Here is a 14,113-nt window from a genome sequence, read left to right on the forward strand (position 1 = left end):
AAGATAGTAAGCTTGAGGCTTGGTATGATGGATACTCGGGGGATATTTTGGGATATTTGGATGAGTCGAAGACAATGGCCGATTCAAAAGATAAGGTTGCGTTAGATACTTAGATCGAGCTTTAAGGATTTGAAATTCATATTGTTGATCATAATCTAGGAGTTTATATAATTAGTGAATCGCTATAATATTTTTGGTACTTTATTAAAAAAGAAAGATAATATGGTTGTGGTGCGTGAGAGTATGAATAACATGGAATAAAAAAAAATTAAAAACGAAACGTAGGAGGATTTTGTTTTGTTTTACTCTACAATTAGTAGTTTCGCAACTAGAAAATTTGAAGATAGTTTTGGAAATGATCGAAAGGGATGAAAAAGCTCATCCCAAAACTATGGCTATTGTGTGGTTTGTGCAGTCCATTTTGACAATTTTTGTTTGGTACATAATAATAAAACAGAAAAGGCACACTTGGCTATCTACCTATTTCGAAGGACGCCGCTTTCTAACTACAATTTTATTTTATTAAGCTATATCATTTTTATATGATTTTCTTTTGAGAAAAACTTTTGTTATTTTATTATTTAAAAGTCCTTTCTAATTGTTGGCAAAAAATATGCTGTCCTTTCCAATCAGAGAAGTTATTCTTCTTCATCATCTTATTTTTTCTGATCACATCAAAATCCATTGAATGATTCTAGTTTTCATATTTGTTCACGTCAGTCTTTTAAAAAGTTGTGAACAAATTGTATTCAGTTCTCATATCTAAAAAGTATTACATATAAACACGTACGAAAGCAAGAAATGATGTTTTGTTCTAATGCTCTGAAAAAAAGAAAAAGAAAAGGGAAGATAATAAAAGAGACTTTCTCGATATGTCTCGTCGTCCACTACTGTCCGGTGTTGTACTCTTGTAATGGACCAGATCGTGTTTTACTTCAGACAGGATGCCATACTCTTTCTTTTTTAAGTTCTAAAAGTTTTCTTAATATAATAATTTCAGATTCTTATACAAAACAACAAATACTGTTAGTGCATAATGAATGAAACAAAAGAATCAATGCGTTAATAATAAAATATTTGTTGCCAACAATTAGAAAAAAAAAATTTAATTAATTATACAATAAAATTTGCATTTTAGTATTTTGATAGCAAATGTAATGTTATTTTTCTTCATAATTTCTAATAGTCAGAAACGATGCAGCATTGTGTATACATAAATTGTTTTTTATGATTAAAAATAAATAAATAATAATGTATACATTTTGATGGATTTGTGCTACAAACGTAAAAACACGCATATAAGTCTTTACCTTAACATTGTTAATTGTAGTTTTTTAAAAGAAGTCTTCAGTGGATAAGATAAGTTTCAGTCCACCAAATCAACTGTGGCTTATATATTGACATCTAGCTGTATATTTCGAATTTAACATCAGTAATCAAGGAAATTAGAAAGTCATGATGCTTTATTTGCATAGAGACCATATACAAGTTGTAGACAATTTTTTTAACATGACAGTATTGGCCTATATTTAATTTTAAAACTCGCATTCTATGCGTGCACCCACCCACGCACAATCGGATGTGGGGATGACCCTTTCAAATGGCACAATTTTGTGCGGCCTTGATTTATCTCACGCATGACTAACATCATATAATTCCCATATTAAAAACAGGAATTTCGTATTCTCGTATAATTTATACATTATCACAAACATAAGTCAAACCTTTGACAAGACGCTCGTTGGTGCATATACTATTTGGTATAATTATTATAAGTAGCATATAAGGTTGGTTCATGTACCGTAAACTAAATGCATGTAACATACTTTGAACCAAGGCAGTGTTCGTCATATTCATTTTATTCTTCCTTGTCCATCAAATTATACAAGCTTAAATAAAAATTATCCCTTTCTTTTCCCAAATTCCGTTTTTCGAGCTATGTTCATTCATCAGCTTAATAATTTCTTTCCAAATGTTGTCGTGTAATTAATATGGAACATAGCTCTATACAAATCATTTGATATGGGACAATTGATCATTGATATATCCCCATTCCTACATGCCAAAATGAAGTAATTAATATTGAAAATCACATTTCGTAAAGATTGATTATGCATGATAATTTTTGGATTACAATATTTTTGACATAATTTTCTATCATGGATTAATGAAGTTATCTACACATTCTTTTTATTTTCGTTAGTTAAAAGGAATTTAATGAAGTTATTATTTTCCCGAATGGATTTCATGTCAATAGTCAAACTCATTGAATCTTCAACTTTCAGCAGGAGTTGTGAAAAGCTTTGATTTATGCATAAGTAATTAGAAACGCAAAAATACAATAAATTTATGTGGTTCATCACATGCAAAAAATGGTTTATTAATAGCTACAAATAGATAAATTAAACTGAAAACAACGGTCCATAATGAATGATCTCAGCGAGACTTCCGTTTTATCGCGAGCAACGGATGGGGTACTGATAGTATATGATTAAGGTATATATTTACATGATTGTTTCACTATGAATTATGTAATATAGTGTAGGCGGGTGTTTAACTGCCATGCACTCTGCATCTTTTAAAAGATCAAAATCAGTATTGTTGGATAATTAAGCCACAATAATTTTCTACCGTGAAACCCATTATGTCATGTAAATGCATCGAACCCAAAACTAATTTGGTGACAAAAGAGATAATCCAACCCTCTCTACTCCTCTAGCCTCTAGGCTCTCTAGTAACTAGCATGTATAATTTGTTATGTAAAATATAGTATTGAATAAAAAGCAAATATATTCAGGACAGCTGACATTATTTTACATATAAAAATACTTTTTTAATTAATGCCCATGATTAAAATAAGTATAACCACCACTACTACTACTATACGAGGGATATCAATTTTTTTTTTAAAAGTAATGTCAGCTGAGTCATATATAAACAACTGATCATTAAATAAATAAAAGCTACACCTAGGATAAAATAATGATATGTTTTCAATAACTTGATTTAATATTCTATTTATTTTGTATTATAGTAATAGACACTATAGTCTATATACATACAAAGTCCCGATTAGACTTTTACGTATGTACGTCTCTCCGCATTACTTGTCGTTTGTTTTGTCTTCTGTACCTGCACGAAACAATATGGAGACATCTGATAATCTAGCTTGTATTTAACTACTTGTAAATTATAGCTAATCTACGTACGTAGCTTGAAAATAACTTGTCCTAGTCGTTAGGTTTAATATAAAACGGGACCATGCCACTATATAAATAGAGAAGATGTGATAATATATCACGGGACCATCCATGAATGGGTGGTTCTTTTGGTTACACATGTTATCAAAGAGCATTTTTAGAATTATTTTGGTCTGTAAATATGATGTCGATCGTATTGAAAAGTCGAACCGATCCTTGAGTCATAAATATCTAGTTGCAAATTGATAATATCATGAGATCATTGCACTTTATCGTAAATCAGGTTCTAATCAATTCCCATCGGGGCATCGATGTGACCTACTACATTAGCAGCTTAGCAGGAAGCCACTACTAGTGTAAGAAAGATTCGACTATAATATAATGGTAAATACCTATGATGCTACGTCAGTACTTAATAAAGAAAAGAAAAGATAAAAGCCAAGGCTACATATATAGAATTAGAAACCAATAACCATATAGAGTGAAGGTGGGTGAAGAGCCAGTGGAATGATAAGTTAGATTACTATGAACAATGTAGGCAAGTTGCTCACTTACATTACAAGTGCATGCACGTCTTTAATGTTGACCCATCTACACACCGGCCTACACACATATATTCTTCTAAAAATTGATAAGTACGGCTGTATGTATGTATATACATTACGCATGTTGAGACTTGAGAGAGAGAAACATGCGTATACTGCACTAACATTTGCTATCAAACTCGTTACAACCAAAGTCTCCTCTTATTTTTTACTATACAAACTAATGTAATCAATTTTTATAACACAAAAAAAAACTTCAATACTCATTCGATTTTAATGAATCCATTAAATCTTGGCGTGTCCGTTTAAATATACATAAACCGTAATTCTAAATTTAGCTTACCAGAAAGGCAACTAAACCGGCATTAGAATTTGATTGCTCTAGCAGTTTCTGTAGTGCAACAGAGCAAAAGGCAACTAAACCGGCATTAGAATTGATTGCTCTAACAGTTTCTGTAGTACAACAGAGCAATTTTGTTTGTTTGTTTTGTAAAATCCAACATATATTGGCTTATCGAATCTAAACTTATATACTGTCTCTATCAATGTAACGTACTAAAAGAAACCAAACAATAACGACGCACACGTATGATCCAAATTCTCAGCATAAACAAATTTCCCCATTGATTAAGTATTAATGTACCAAATGGAAAAGAACAGGAGGAAGAAAGATAATTTTTATGTATCTTGTTCAGATTAGTCACCAACTATAACTGATTTCAAAGTTCTTAACTCATAAAACTGAGCATTTTGTCTCTCTTTTAAATTGCAATGTAGGAAAGCTACAACAATAGGCTGATTCTTACACAAAACCGTTAAAAGAAACATTGAAACCAAAAAAGCAGCAGTCCACATTTTTTAGCAAAACCTTGTGTTTCAAAGCTTATTACAGCATCTGAGCAGCAGTGTTTAGCTTCTCCGCTAGACTCAACTGTGTCCTTGTTATGCTTGACAGGTACAACAGAAGCAATTGATCCTGCAAACAACAGAATAAACAATCATTAGTTTTTTTATAAAGTGTAATGCTTCAGCTTGGCTCTTACGATCTTTTACCTGGAGACTATCATTCACGAGGTTATCGAAGACTTGTGGAGGTAACTTGGGGAGGGAGGCTACTGCATCTGCAATGAATCGTCCTATGTTGTTGTCTGGAGCTGTTTGACCTTCCTGTGGAATTTCATTAAAACTAACGATCATGCATCTGCAGCAGGTAATTGACTGTTTATTTTACCTTAAGGATATTTCAAACTTACCACAACACCGTCAACGTATTTGTGTACATCGTTGATTAAAGTCAGCAGCCTCTCCATTGTAAGCTCCATTCCTTCCAAGTCATTTGGGAGTTTGTCCACAGCTGTTGCCTTGAGGACATCAACTGCAGATCAAGATGATATATTCTTAATCAGACACAATGAATACCCAATAGAGCCATAAAATGGTTCACACTACTGTATAAATACTAGCTAAGAACATCTAATTCAGTTTCGTTCTTTCACAATCATAAGAGAAACAATCTCTAGACACTGAATTAAGTATGCAAAAACTGAGATACTTAGACAATGAGGCCGTATGTAATATGTATATGGAATTGGGTGCTAATAACTTCTGATATGGAAGATATTAATAGTTAGAATACTCACATCCGACTCTCTCAGCGTCAACCATACGGAGATCAACAGGAATCTCTTGAAATTGTGCAGCGAGCTGTCGATCACCAAGTGAAAGGTTTGAAGAGACAAAAGCTTTTATTGTACCCTCACCATTTGTAAACCCAGTGTCCACGGTTAGGTGAATTGGGTTGGCAACTTCTCTGGCATAGAAGTCATGAATCAGTGCACTACCACCATTAACCCCAGCACCGGTTGAATACCTGCAAAATCAATAGAGTAGTTCCTATCAGCTACTTCAAAATGAGAACAAATCAACCACCAAGGCAGAAACCCAACGCATCAATGAATCAAGCAACAAGAATCGTTTTGACAAAGATAAAAGAGTAATCACGAGAGTTAAGAGAATGAGAATGGAAAAAGAGAAGTACCAGCCGACAATAATTTCTTTTGGATTCACCTTAAGGTGTGAAGCTAACATATTGTGGTGGTAATCAATATCCACAGCAACCTGCATCCATATGAAAACAATAACCCTCAAAACGTATCACAAGTCACAACCTTAAGGTGTGAGAAGCTAACATTTGATCTCAAAACAATTTGGTTTCCCCAGAAGAGAGCTGACAATATGCTCACTAGCAAAAGCATGATGGAATGACCAAAGATGTAAGAAGCACAGTACTGTAAGCTATCGTCTACACTTCTTTTATAAACCTCACATTCTCAGAAGCAAAAATCACATCTACTCTTCAGCTACAAAGCAGATCTAAGAATCCCTAAGCTAAATCCTAAAAAAAAAGATAGGGAATACGAGAGGGAGAAGCAGAGATGAAAATCGAACCTGATCAGAAGATTCATTGTGAGGGACGGCGTATGAATTGCGGATATCGACGGTTCCATCAGGTAAGATAGATCCAAGGAGAGTGCCGATGACTCGTTCAGCTGAGTCAGGACGTCTCACGAAGCAATCACAGACGTTAAAGATAACGAGTGGGTGGATCCTCGCCGTGAGAACAGAGGTAGTCCCGGACGTCGTAGATGACGGAGACACGAATTGCAAGACGGTGTGGTCGCTCACTGCCGCCATGGTTAAGATTTTCTGAGAACGACCAAAGGCGCGAGAGAGAGAGACTGGAGATTTTTAGGGTTTCCGATGTGAGCGTAAGAGGAAGGAGAGAGAGGGAGAGAAGGCCGCTGGTGTGTGATAGAGAAAAGATAGGTTTAGGTGCTAATGGGCCAACAAATAGGCCCATTATATGTTTCAGCAAGTTTCAGCAAATTTAGGGCCAGCAAAACATGTTTATCGAATGACCTTGACGAACACAACCTCTATCGTTACTGTATGATAACATATTTTTGTATCTGGTGGATTTCTAAGATGTACACAATGAGGAGGTTTTGAATGAGAATATTTTGATTGGTAATAATAATTTTAACTGTATATTTTCTTGCAATAAAACATTTTTCCTAAATCAATGTGTAATTGTATATGCATTGGTCAGGTGCTCAATATGGCAAATGGCCACAACTTGAAAGATATCTAAGATTCCACTACTGTTGGCTTGGTTTGGTCTCAACCTTTTTACTGTAGAGATGCTAGGCATCCAAGTTTTGACTAAATACCTCATTTTTTTACATGGAATGCTAAGGAGAAACGCTTCCACCGTAGACTAATTAAGGACAATCAAGAACCGGAAGACATCATATGTTTCAAGTAAGATTGATGGTGATTTAAGTATGAAACTCCTGTTTCGTTATCTTACATGACCCACATGTGCTGAAGATTTGAGGACTTTCAATGGGATTGTCTATGGGTCATATTATGTGTGGCAAGAGGTTTATTAGAAGAATGAAATTTTAGAGGACTCACAGTCTATCATGTATCATTGCCTAGTTTGCTATTTTTTTATAAAGAATTGAAAGTCTTAAAAGTTCAGTATGGGTTAAAAGAAAGTTAAAATACAGTTTTTTAGTTTTTAAAAATATTTGTGCAACTCAGTTATTATTTAACTATCCAAATATGATACACAACTAACCTTATTGTTTGTTAATGAAACAAATAATCACAACTAAACTTTTTGAAAATTAATTTTTGTAATAATTATACTAAATGTAGGTATAAATATATATTACAAAACAACAATTTTTACCCAACCAAAAAGAAGATAGGAATCCAAAAAAAATTGAGTTATGGCAAAATAAAACAAAATTATAAATAATACTAATTGTAGTTAATCAATTATACGTATAAAATTTTCAAAAATAATTATGTTTTTTACGATCGCCAAACTATCAACTGATTCCATATCAATTTGACTACTTAGTGCAACTAACTTTTTTACTGAACTAAATGTTATACTATTAATATACTTGTATTAGATAGACTGCATATAACTATAATTTACTCCAGTTTTAATTCATAATATAATTTCATAACACATTAGAAATACATACTACTCACTATCAACGACGACAAGTATCCAATCCATTGTGAATCGGAAATATTCTTCTCCGCTATAATGCTAGTCCGATCTTAATACTATAGTACCATGATAGTGAAATTGTGGTTTTCTCATACATTATTACTAACACGGTAACACCTATTTTAAAAGGATAGGTGCTGATTTGTTGACGATTAGACAGAGCATAGATTAGTCCGTTATTGTTTGATATTTGATATTTACGATATTCATTTAGGGATTGATTAATAAGAATATGAAAGTCAATCATGAGTTATTGTTTTAAATAGTTTGTTATTGTTTACTAAAATTTCTGAAATAATAACTATAATATAATCTGTTAAGTAATTTTATTAAATAATTTCGAAAATATTATTTTATTATTTTATAAATTAATATAGTTTTTTTTGTTAGTTATTAAATTAACTAAAATGTGATGACATTATTATAATATGCCACATGACATGATATTAGGTTTAAACTTTAACAATATTGCTTAAATAAGTATATGAAAATTAGACCTCATTGATGATCTATTTTAAAGACATAAAAACAGTTACACTGTATTAAATACGAATCCAATCATATTTTTAATCCTTTATTTATATTAATACAATATTATATAATATATACATGTTTGAAAAGAAATGAAAAACTTGAAAACTTGTATTAAAATTTTATATAAAAATATATATTTTAGATGAAGTAACAAAATGTTAACATAACTATTAAAGAGATATGATATAACATTTTCCAAAAGTCTATTTTATTTGTTATACAAACACATATAAAAAATATTTTTTCTTATGTTTTGCATTACAAATGCTAATGTTTTGCTTTTTGTTTGTACAAATGCTAATGTTTCTTAAGGGCAACCTCATGGATGACCCTCTCTTCATGTTAAAGGTATATAGTATCTCCATTCTTATATTAGTCAACCTCATGGATACATGATACTACTTTCTTCTTCTTCTTCAACTTCTCAGGTTTTGGAGTGAGTTCCTTGAGCTCCGACAACTTTCCGATCACCGGCGAGATAGACCCCGTCAAGCTCCTAGCTCGGTAGACGAGCCTCGTGACACGGAGAACATACCCTCCTCCAGTAGCGGCTGAGCGCCTTCTCTTGCAGAAAACTCCTCGGCGACCGCAAGGGTTGACGACAGCTTCACTGGACGCGAATGAAGACTGATGATGAAAAGAAAGAACGACGAGGACTAGAGGCCGGAGAAAGAGTTCGGGGTTTCCAGCCGTTGTCATAAACGAATACCTGGACCACTAGCCGTTGTCATACAAATGCAATTAAATGTTTCATGGTGATAGCCATTTCTCTACTCTCTTAGCACTTTTTTTTTTCTTTCTTTGTTTAGACTGATTATATATATATTGACATAACTATTGGAGTATACATCAAGGAAGATCCATGAAGTATCTATTTGATTAAATATTGGTCCATGTGTATCATATATATTAAGAACTTATTATAGGATCATATATTAGGTTTGGCAAGTATATATGGTCTTGTAATTTATAAAGGGGTAAGTGTTTTCTCGTAAGAGGAATTTTCTTGGTCAAAGTTTGAAAGAGAACATAATCTTTCTATTTAAACACACAGGATCTACCAACTCTGGCCGGGTAACAATGTAAGCCTTTCTTAATTCTTTCTCACGATATATCTATTTGACAAACAAACAAAAGGGTTTTTGTGTCCTGACACAACATATATCATGTTCGGAAAGAGATTTGATATTAAACCCATGATGTGTTAATGTCAAAACCAGCTTGATGTTTCTCGTTTTTATGTTTTAGAAATTTTATTGCGGAGGGAGACTAGTCTTTGGTCCAGATGCATCGTCGCTCCTTCTGACCATTCACATTTCTTCATATTCATGCATCTTCTTTGCAGGATTTCACATTTCTCTTCTTAACTTCCTCGAGAGACCCCGGGATTATCCCTAGAAACAAAGAAGCACCTGAAGCAGAAGGGTTTGATATGATCACTCAATCCTCAGAATGGGTGGTAAACAACAAACTAATTGTAGTTAATCAATTATACATTTAATACTATAGTACCATGATAGTGAAATTGTGGTTTTCTCATACATTATTTACTAATAGCTATTTTAAAAGGATAGGTGCTGATTTGTTGACCATTCAGAGCATAGATTAGTCGTTACCCGTTAGTAGACCACCCATATTTGAATTACGACTTGGAGACAACTCAAAAGTATAGATTACGATATTCGTAAATGCTATCGCTTGTAAAAAAAATCATGGATCATATAAAATGAATTTGTATTCAAATACGTATCGGCAAATGTTCCAAAACTTTTCAGTATCTTACAAACTAAATTAACCAAACCACCAATTTAATTTTTGAGTATAACCAGAGGAAATTTAAAAAAAAAAAAAAAAAAAAATCAACCCAAATGACTCCAGAACTCTCCGAGAAACGTCTTTGCCGCGTCAAGACTCGGGTAATACGTCGGCTCCATAAATATCTGACTCAGCGAGTCACACAATTCCTGACTCGCCGTCGCGTTCGTCTCCGCGCTTCCCATCATCTCCGCCACTAGCTGTCTATACGAAAAGAAGAAACTCTTCGCCGCAGCTTCCACCGCCTGCATCCCCTGAAGAAGATGAATCTTATCGCACTCACTCTTCCTCGAGTAAAGCTTCATCGCCGCCTCTTGCAATCTCGGTCCTCCGGTGGGATCAACCTCAACCGCCAACACCGCAGGAACCTTGTGTCTCAAATCCTTAGACATCTTCATCACCTCCACTAATCCTCTAGATCTGAAACAAAACGCATCGTTTTTGCCCGTCGATTTGATCTGTAACTGTTTCTTCAATTTCAAAAAATCCTCCGGATCCATCAGCATATGAAGATCTTCGATCTCCGTAAGAAGCTTCCAGATCTTTTCCAGCAAGTACACGTCGTCGGAAGCTTTTTCGAATCTCTCGTCTTCGATGCTTGAGACGATCCGATCCAAGAGGTTACGAGATGCGTAGATCCACGATTCGAGGATCTGGTGAATGATGTAGAGCGTTTGATTCTCTTGGTTATCGATGTGATCTGCGTATGGATTGTCTTTGAGGCTGTAAAGCTCGTTAGGTCGGCAAATCGAATCGTACCGGAGATTAGGTTTTCCGGCGATGTTCTGTTCGCCGAGTCCGAGCGTGTACTTACACCGACGCATCTCGTTATCGATTGTGGATAAGATCTTTTTCCCTAAAGCTTCCGATCTCCTCCACGTAGCTAGCTGCGGTAACAAACTTAACGAGCTTCGTACATCGCTGACCGGAACCGCCGACGATTCGTCTTCTTCATCCTCTTCGGAGATGGCTGCCAGAATCTGGATCTGATTCGTGACGAGAGAATCTAACCGTCGGTTCCATTCGCGGTGGTTGATGTACGGTCTGGTATCGGAAGAAACGGCGAAAATTAATCTGAAACTGATCTCCAAAGCTTGAAGAGCCGGTTTGAGGATCGGTTCGGAAGTCCAGTGAGGGAAATCACGAGAGGACCAGAGGTTACGTAGCTCGGGGAGACGAAGGTAAAGCTCGTAAGCAGAGCAAAGAGATGGAGCGGAGCAAGAGATGGGAGAGGAGGAAACAGTTGGGAGTACTTTGAAGAAGGGTGAAGGGATAGTGACGTGGAGCTTTGATGAAAGCTTTGGTGAGTTTGGTATATCTGATGATACCATCTTCCTCTTCCAATCCATATCTACCATTTTTTTTTTTTCTTTTTGAATCTCTTTAGTGTGTTAAAGTTTTGAATTTTGGTATTTTGTTTTGGATGAAGGAGTTAGGGAGACGAGGTGAGTGTATATATAGAGGAGGAATGTGGATTAGAGAGAAAAGGCGTGTGAGAGGAATTATACCGACGTGACTAAATTTGAAAGTCAACGTTAGAGACGCGGTCTCATATATTTTGAGAAACCAAAGCAGTCGTGGGACTGTGGATTAAGTTGAGGATAATCTTTTTCTTTTTTTTGGCTTTATATGCATTAGGATAAAAGTTTTTTAATCTCTAATAATTATTTTTGAGGGGTACTGTTTTCCATTAAAGGTAAAATGCCTAATTAGTCGAATGTTTTGTTTGTTTAGTAATCTGATCTTTACAGAAATATAGAATATTATCTCGTTTTGGTAAGAGATTATCTTTTCAAGGGAAAAAAAAAAAACAGCTTATGTAAGTTAAGAATATCAAAAAAGAAAATATTTGATATTTACGATATACAATTTTTGGGATTGATTAATAAGAATATGAAAGTCAATCATGCGTTATGGGTTGTCTTTTCATTTATGAGTAGATCCCACTATAACTCATCATAATTCTAGTTTTTTTTGTTTGTTCATAAATTTCCCTAAAATTTCATTCTTCGTAAAACAGTATTTTGTTGTTCATTCAAAAACTTAAGTAAGAAAATAAATTTGTAGTTAAAAAAATCTACAGCTACAAGTATAACTAACTAATCATGCACATGGTGTTTTTGATATTATATTAACAATCGTGAAACATTAACAGATTGACAATGTACCACATAAAAGAAAGCAAATATGTAAAAGAAAAAAACAATACACGTATATTTGTTTTCTAAGCTAAAAAAAACAGTATATCTATTTATAAAACAAACAAAAAACTATATGAAACTCTTCAGTAGCGTAAATGACGGGCAAATGAAGAAACTCAAGAAAGCATAAAGCTGGATGGCACTAGATTTTTCTAATAACATCAAGAAAAACGTTGTTTTTTTTTTTTCATTTTTAAAATTGATTAGCAACTTGAACATCAAAACAGGTAAAGGAAAACAAATTCTTTTTCCACTTTCTCTAATTATAAATTAACGAACACATGTTTCCCTACAAAAGTTTTTATAACTCCATTTATTAGCTCAAAAGATTAAGATTATTATACTTGCAAGTTAAGATAGTTTCTAAAGCAAATATACATTTACTACCAATTGCTCAAAACTAAAGTTGGATAGTAGAAAAATATGAATTTGTCTTACCATATGAAAAATATGATAGTCCGCCATTTTTTTGTGAGACATATTTGTATATGCTTGTTAAACTAGTGTACCTTGTAAATTAGTATATCTTGTTTCTATTTAATCTCGTGTTATTAATATTTCAAACCCGGAGAATTATATAATCACAAGTCTGCAAACCGATAAAAATAAAAACTTATATAAAAAGAAGACTATTTTATTTTATTGTGGTAAGCATTTAGACGGTGCCGAGGTCTGAACTGGAAAAAAAAAAAAAAAAAGGAATGGCACATGGAGAGGAGAAGTAGGAGGAATATAGATAGATAGATATGTCGAAGCTTATCCAAAAATGTGTGAGATGAAGGTTGGAGTTTGGTCTCAGGCTCTCAGCACTAGGAAGCTGTCGTTCGTTTCCTTTGACTTTGGTTTTTCTTTACTTCGAGTTCTATATATTATTTTATTATCTCACCCATTTATTTCTTATATGATATATATAGATAAATTTTTGATTGAATAAGACTGCCAATGTATGAGATTTATGTTTTAGGTGCATGCACTATATTTTTGATATGGATGTTTCTGTTATTTTATCGGTAAACTTAAGGATACAAACGGTTGGACTTGGAGTAAAGACGGACCATTTCTTCGGTTATAAATTAGACAAGTGGATTATATATAGCGAATAAGTATGGTCTGATAACAAATTAGTGGTCCATAACCTCTCCGTTTCTTGTTTTTTTTTTTTTTTTTTTTTTTTTTTTTTTATGTTAAAAGTTTTTATTTTATTTAAACAATTGGTCTTGTTTTTAATCCATTTTACAACCACTAATCAAAGCCATCGTCCAACCGCTTTTAACCAAAAACATTTTTGACAGCTTCCTGAATAATCACCAACATGTTTAAGTTTATAGATTTGGTTAGTTCTCAGTATAATAGACTCATATAACAGTCATATCGGTGGTAAAACATTTAAATAATTCCATAAATTAAAAAGTCATCCGTTGTGGGAAAAAATAAATTTTAAGTGCTATATAAAAGAATATATCTCATCCACGTATAGTATATTTGATTAGTGATAGTCTCACGATTTATTCCTAGATACCAATGATAACTTCTTTTTATGGACACCACCAATATGATATGATCATATGAAACAAGCAACCATGGACCGGTCCATATTTGATTATACAGATGCATTAACACTATATTAAATAATCACATACAAATAATGAAATACATATCTAAAAAGGATACTTTTACTAAGTAAATATCACAATTTCAGTCTTTGGAGTAGTTTAGAAAGTATCTTAC

At 33.5% G+C, this 14,113-nt stretch overlaps 2 protein-coding genes across 2 annotated transcripts; both read right to left on the reverse strand.

The window, feature by feature from the left end:
- Nucleotides 1-4,473: 4,473 nt before the first annotated feature.
- Nucleotides 4,474-6,719, reverse strand: LOC104782460 (eukaryotic translation initiation factor 3 subunit F). Its single transcript, XM_010507398.3, has 6 exons — nucleotides 6,194-6,719; nucleotides 5,784-5,863; nucleotides 5,386-5,615; nucleotides 4,999-5,120; nucleotides 4,799-4,912; nucleotides 4,474-4,721 (listed from the first exon to the last, which is right to left on the reverse strand). Exons 1-6 carry the CDS (start codon nucleotides 6,437-6,439, stop codon nucleotides 4,632-4,634), a joined length of 882 nt encoding a protein of 293 aa, XP_010505700.1. The 5' UTR covers nucleotides 6,440-6,719; the 3' UTR covers nucleotides 4,474-4,631.
- Nucleotides 6,720-10,084: 3,365 nt separating this feature from the next.
- LOC104782462 (nematode resistance protein-like HSPRO2) lies at nucleotides 10,085-11,989 on the reverse strand. Its single transcript, XM_010507399.3, has one exon. The coding sequence runs from the start codon at nucleotides 11,540-11,542 to the stop codon at nucleotides 10,229-10,231; it is 1,314 nt and encodes a 437-aa protein (XP_010505701.1). The 5' UTR covers nucleotides 11,543-11,989; the 3' UTR covers nucleotides 10,085-10,228.
- Nucleotides 11,990-14,113: the final 2,124 nt, after the last annotated feature.

This window comes from Camelina sativa, chromosome 4 (genome assembly GCF_030686135.1).
Source record: "Camelina sativa cultivar CO46 ecotype springtype chromosome 4, ASM3068613v1".
Lineage (NCBI taxonomy): Eukaryota > Viridiplantae > Streptophyta > Magnoliopsida > Brassicales > Brassicaceae > Camelina > Camelina sativa.

What these genes read in the sequence shown, in the direction of transcription:
- LOC104782460 (XM_010507398.3), bottom strand. Translation starts at nt 6,439, where the DNA reads ATGGCGGCAGTGAGCGACCACACCGTCTTGCAATTCGTGTCTCCGTCA. An exon ending in AAAGAAATTATTGTCGGCTG is followed by an intron (nt 5,616 to 5,783) that starts GTACTTCTCTTT and finishes TTGATTTTGCAG; the next exon opens with GTATTCAACCGGTGCTGGGG. An exon ending in TCGTGAATGATAGTCTCCAG is followed by an intron (nt 4,722 to 4,798) that starts GTAAAAGATCGT and finishes TGTTGTTTGCAG; the next exon opens with GATCAATTGCTTCTGTTGTA.
- LOC104782462 (XM_010507399.3), bottom strand. Translation starts at nt 11,542, where the DNA reads ATGGTAGATATGGATTGGAAGAGGAAGATGGTATCATCAGATATACCA.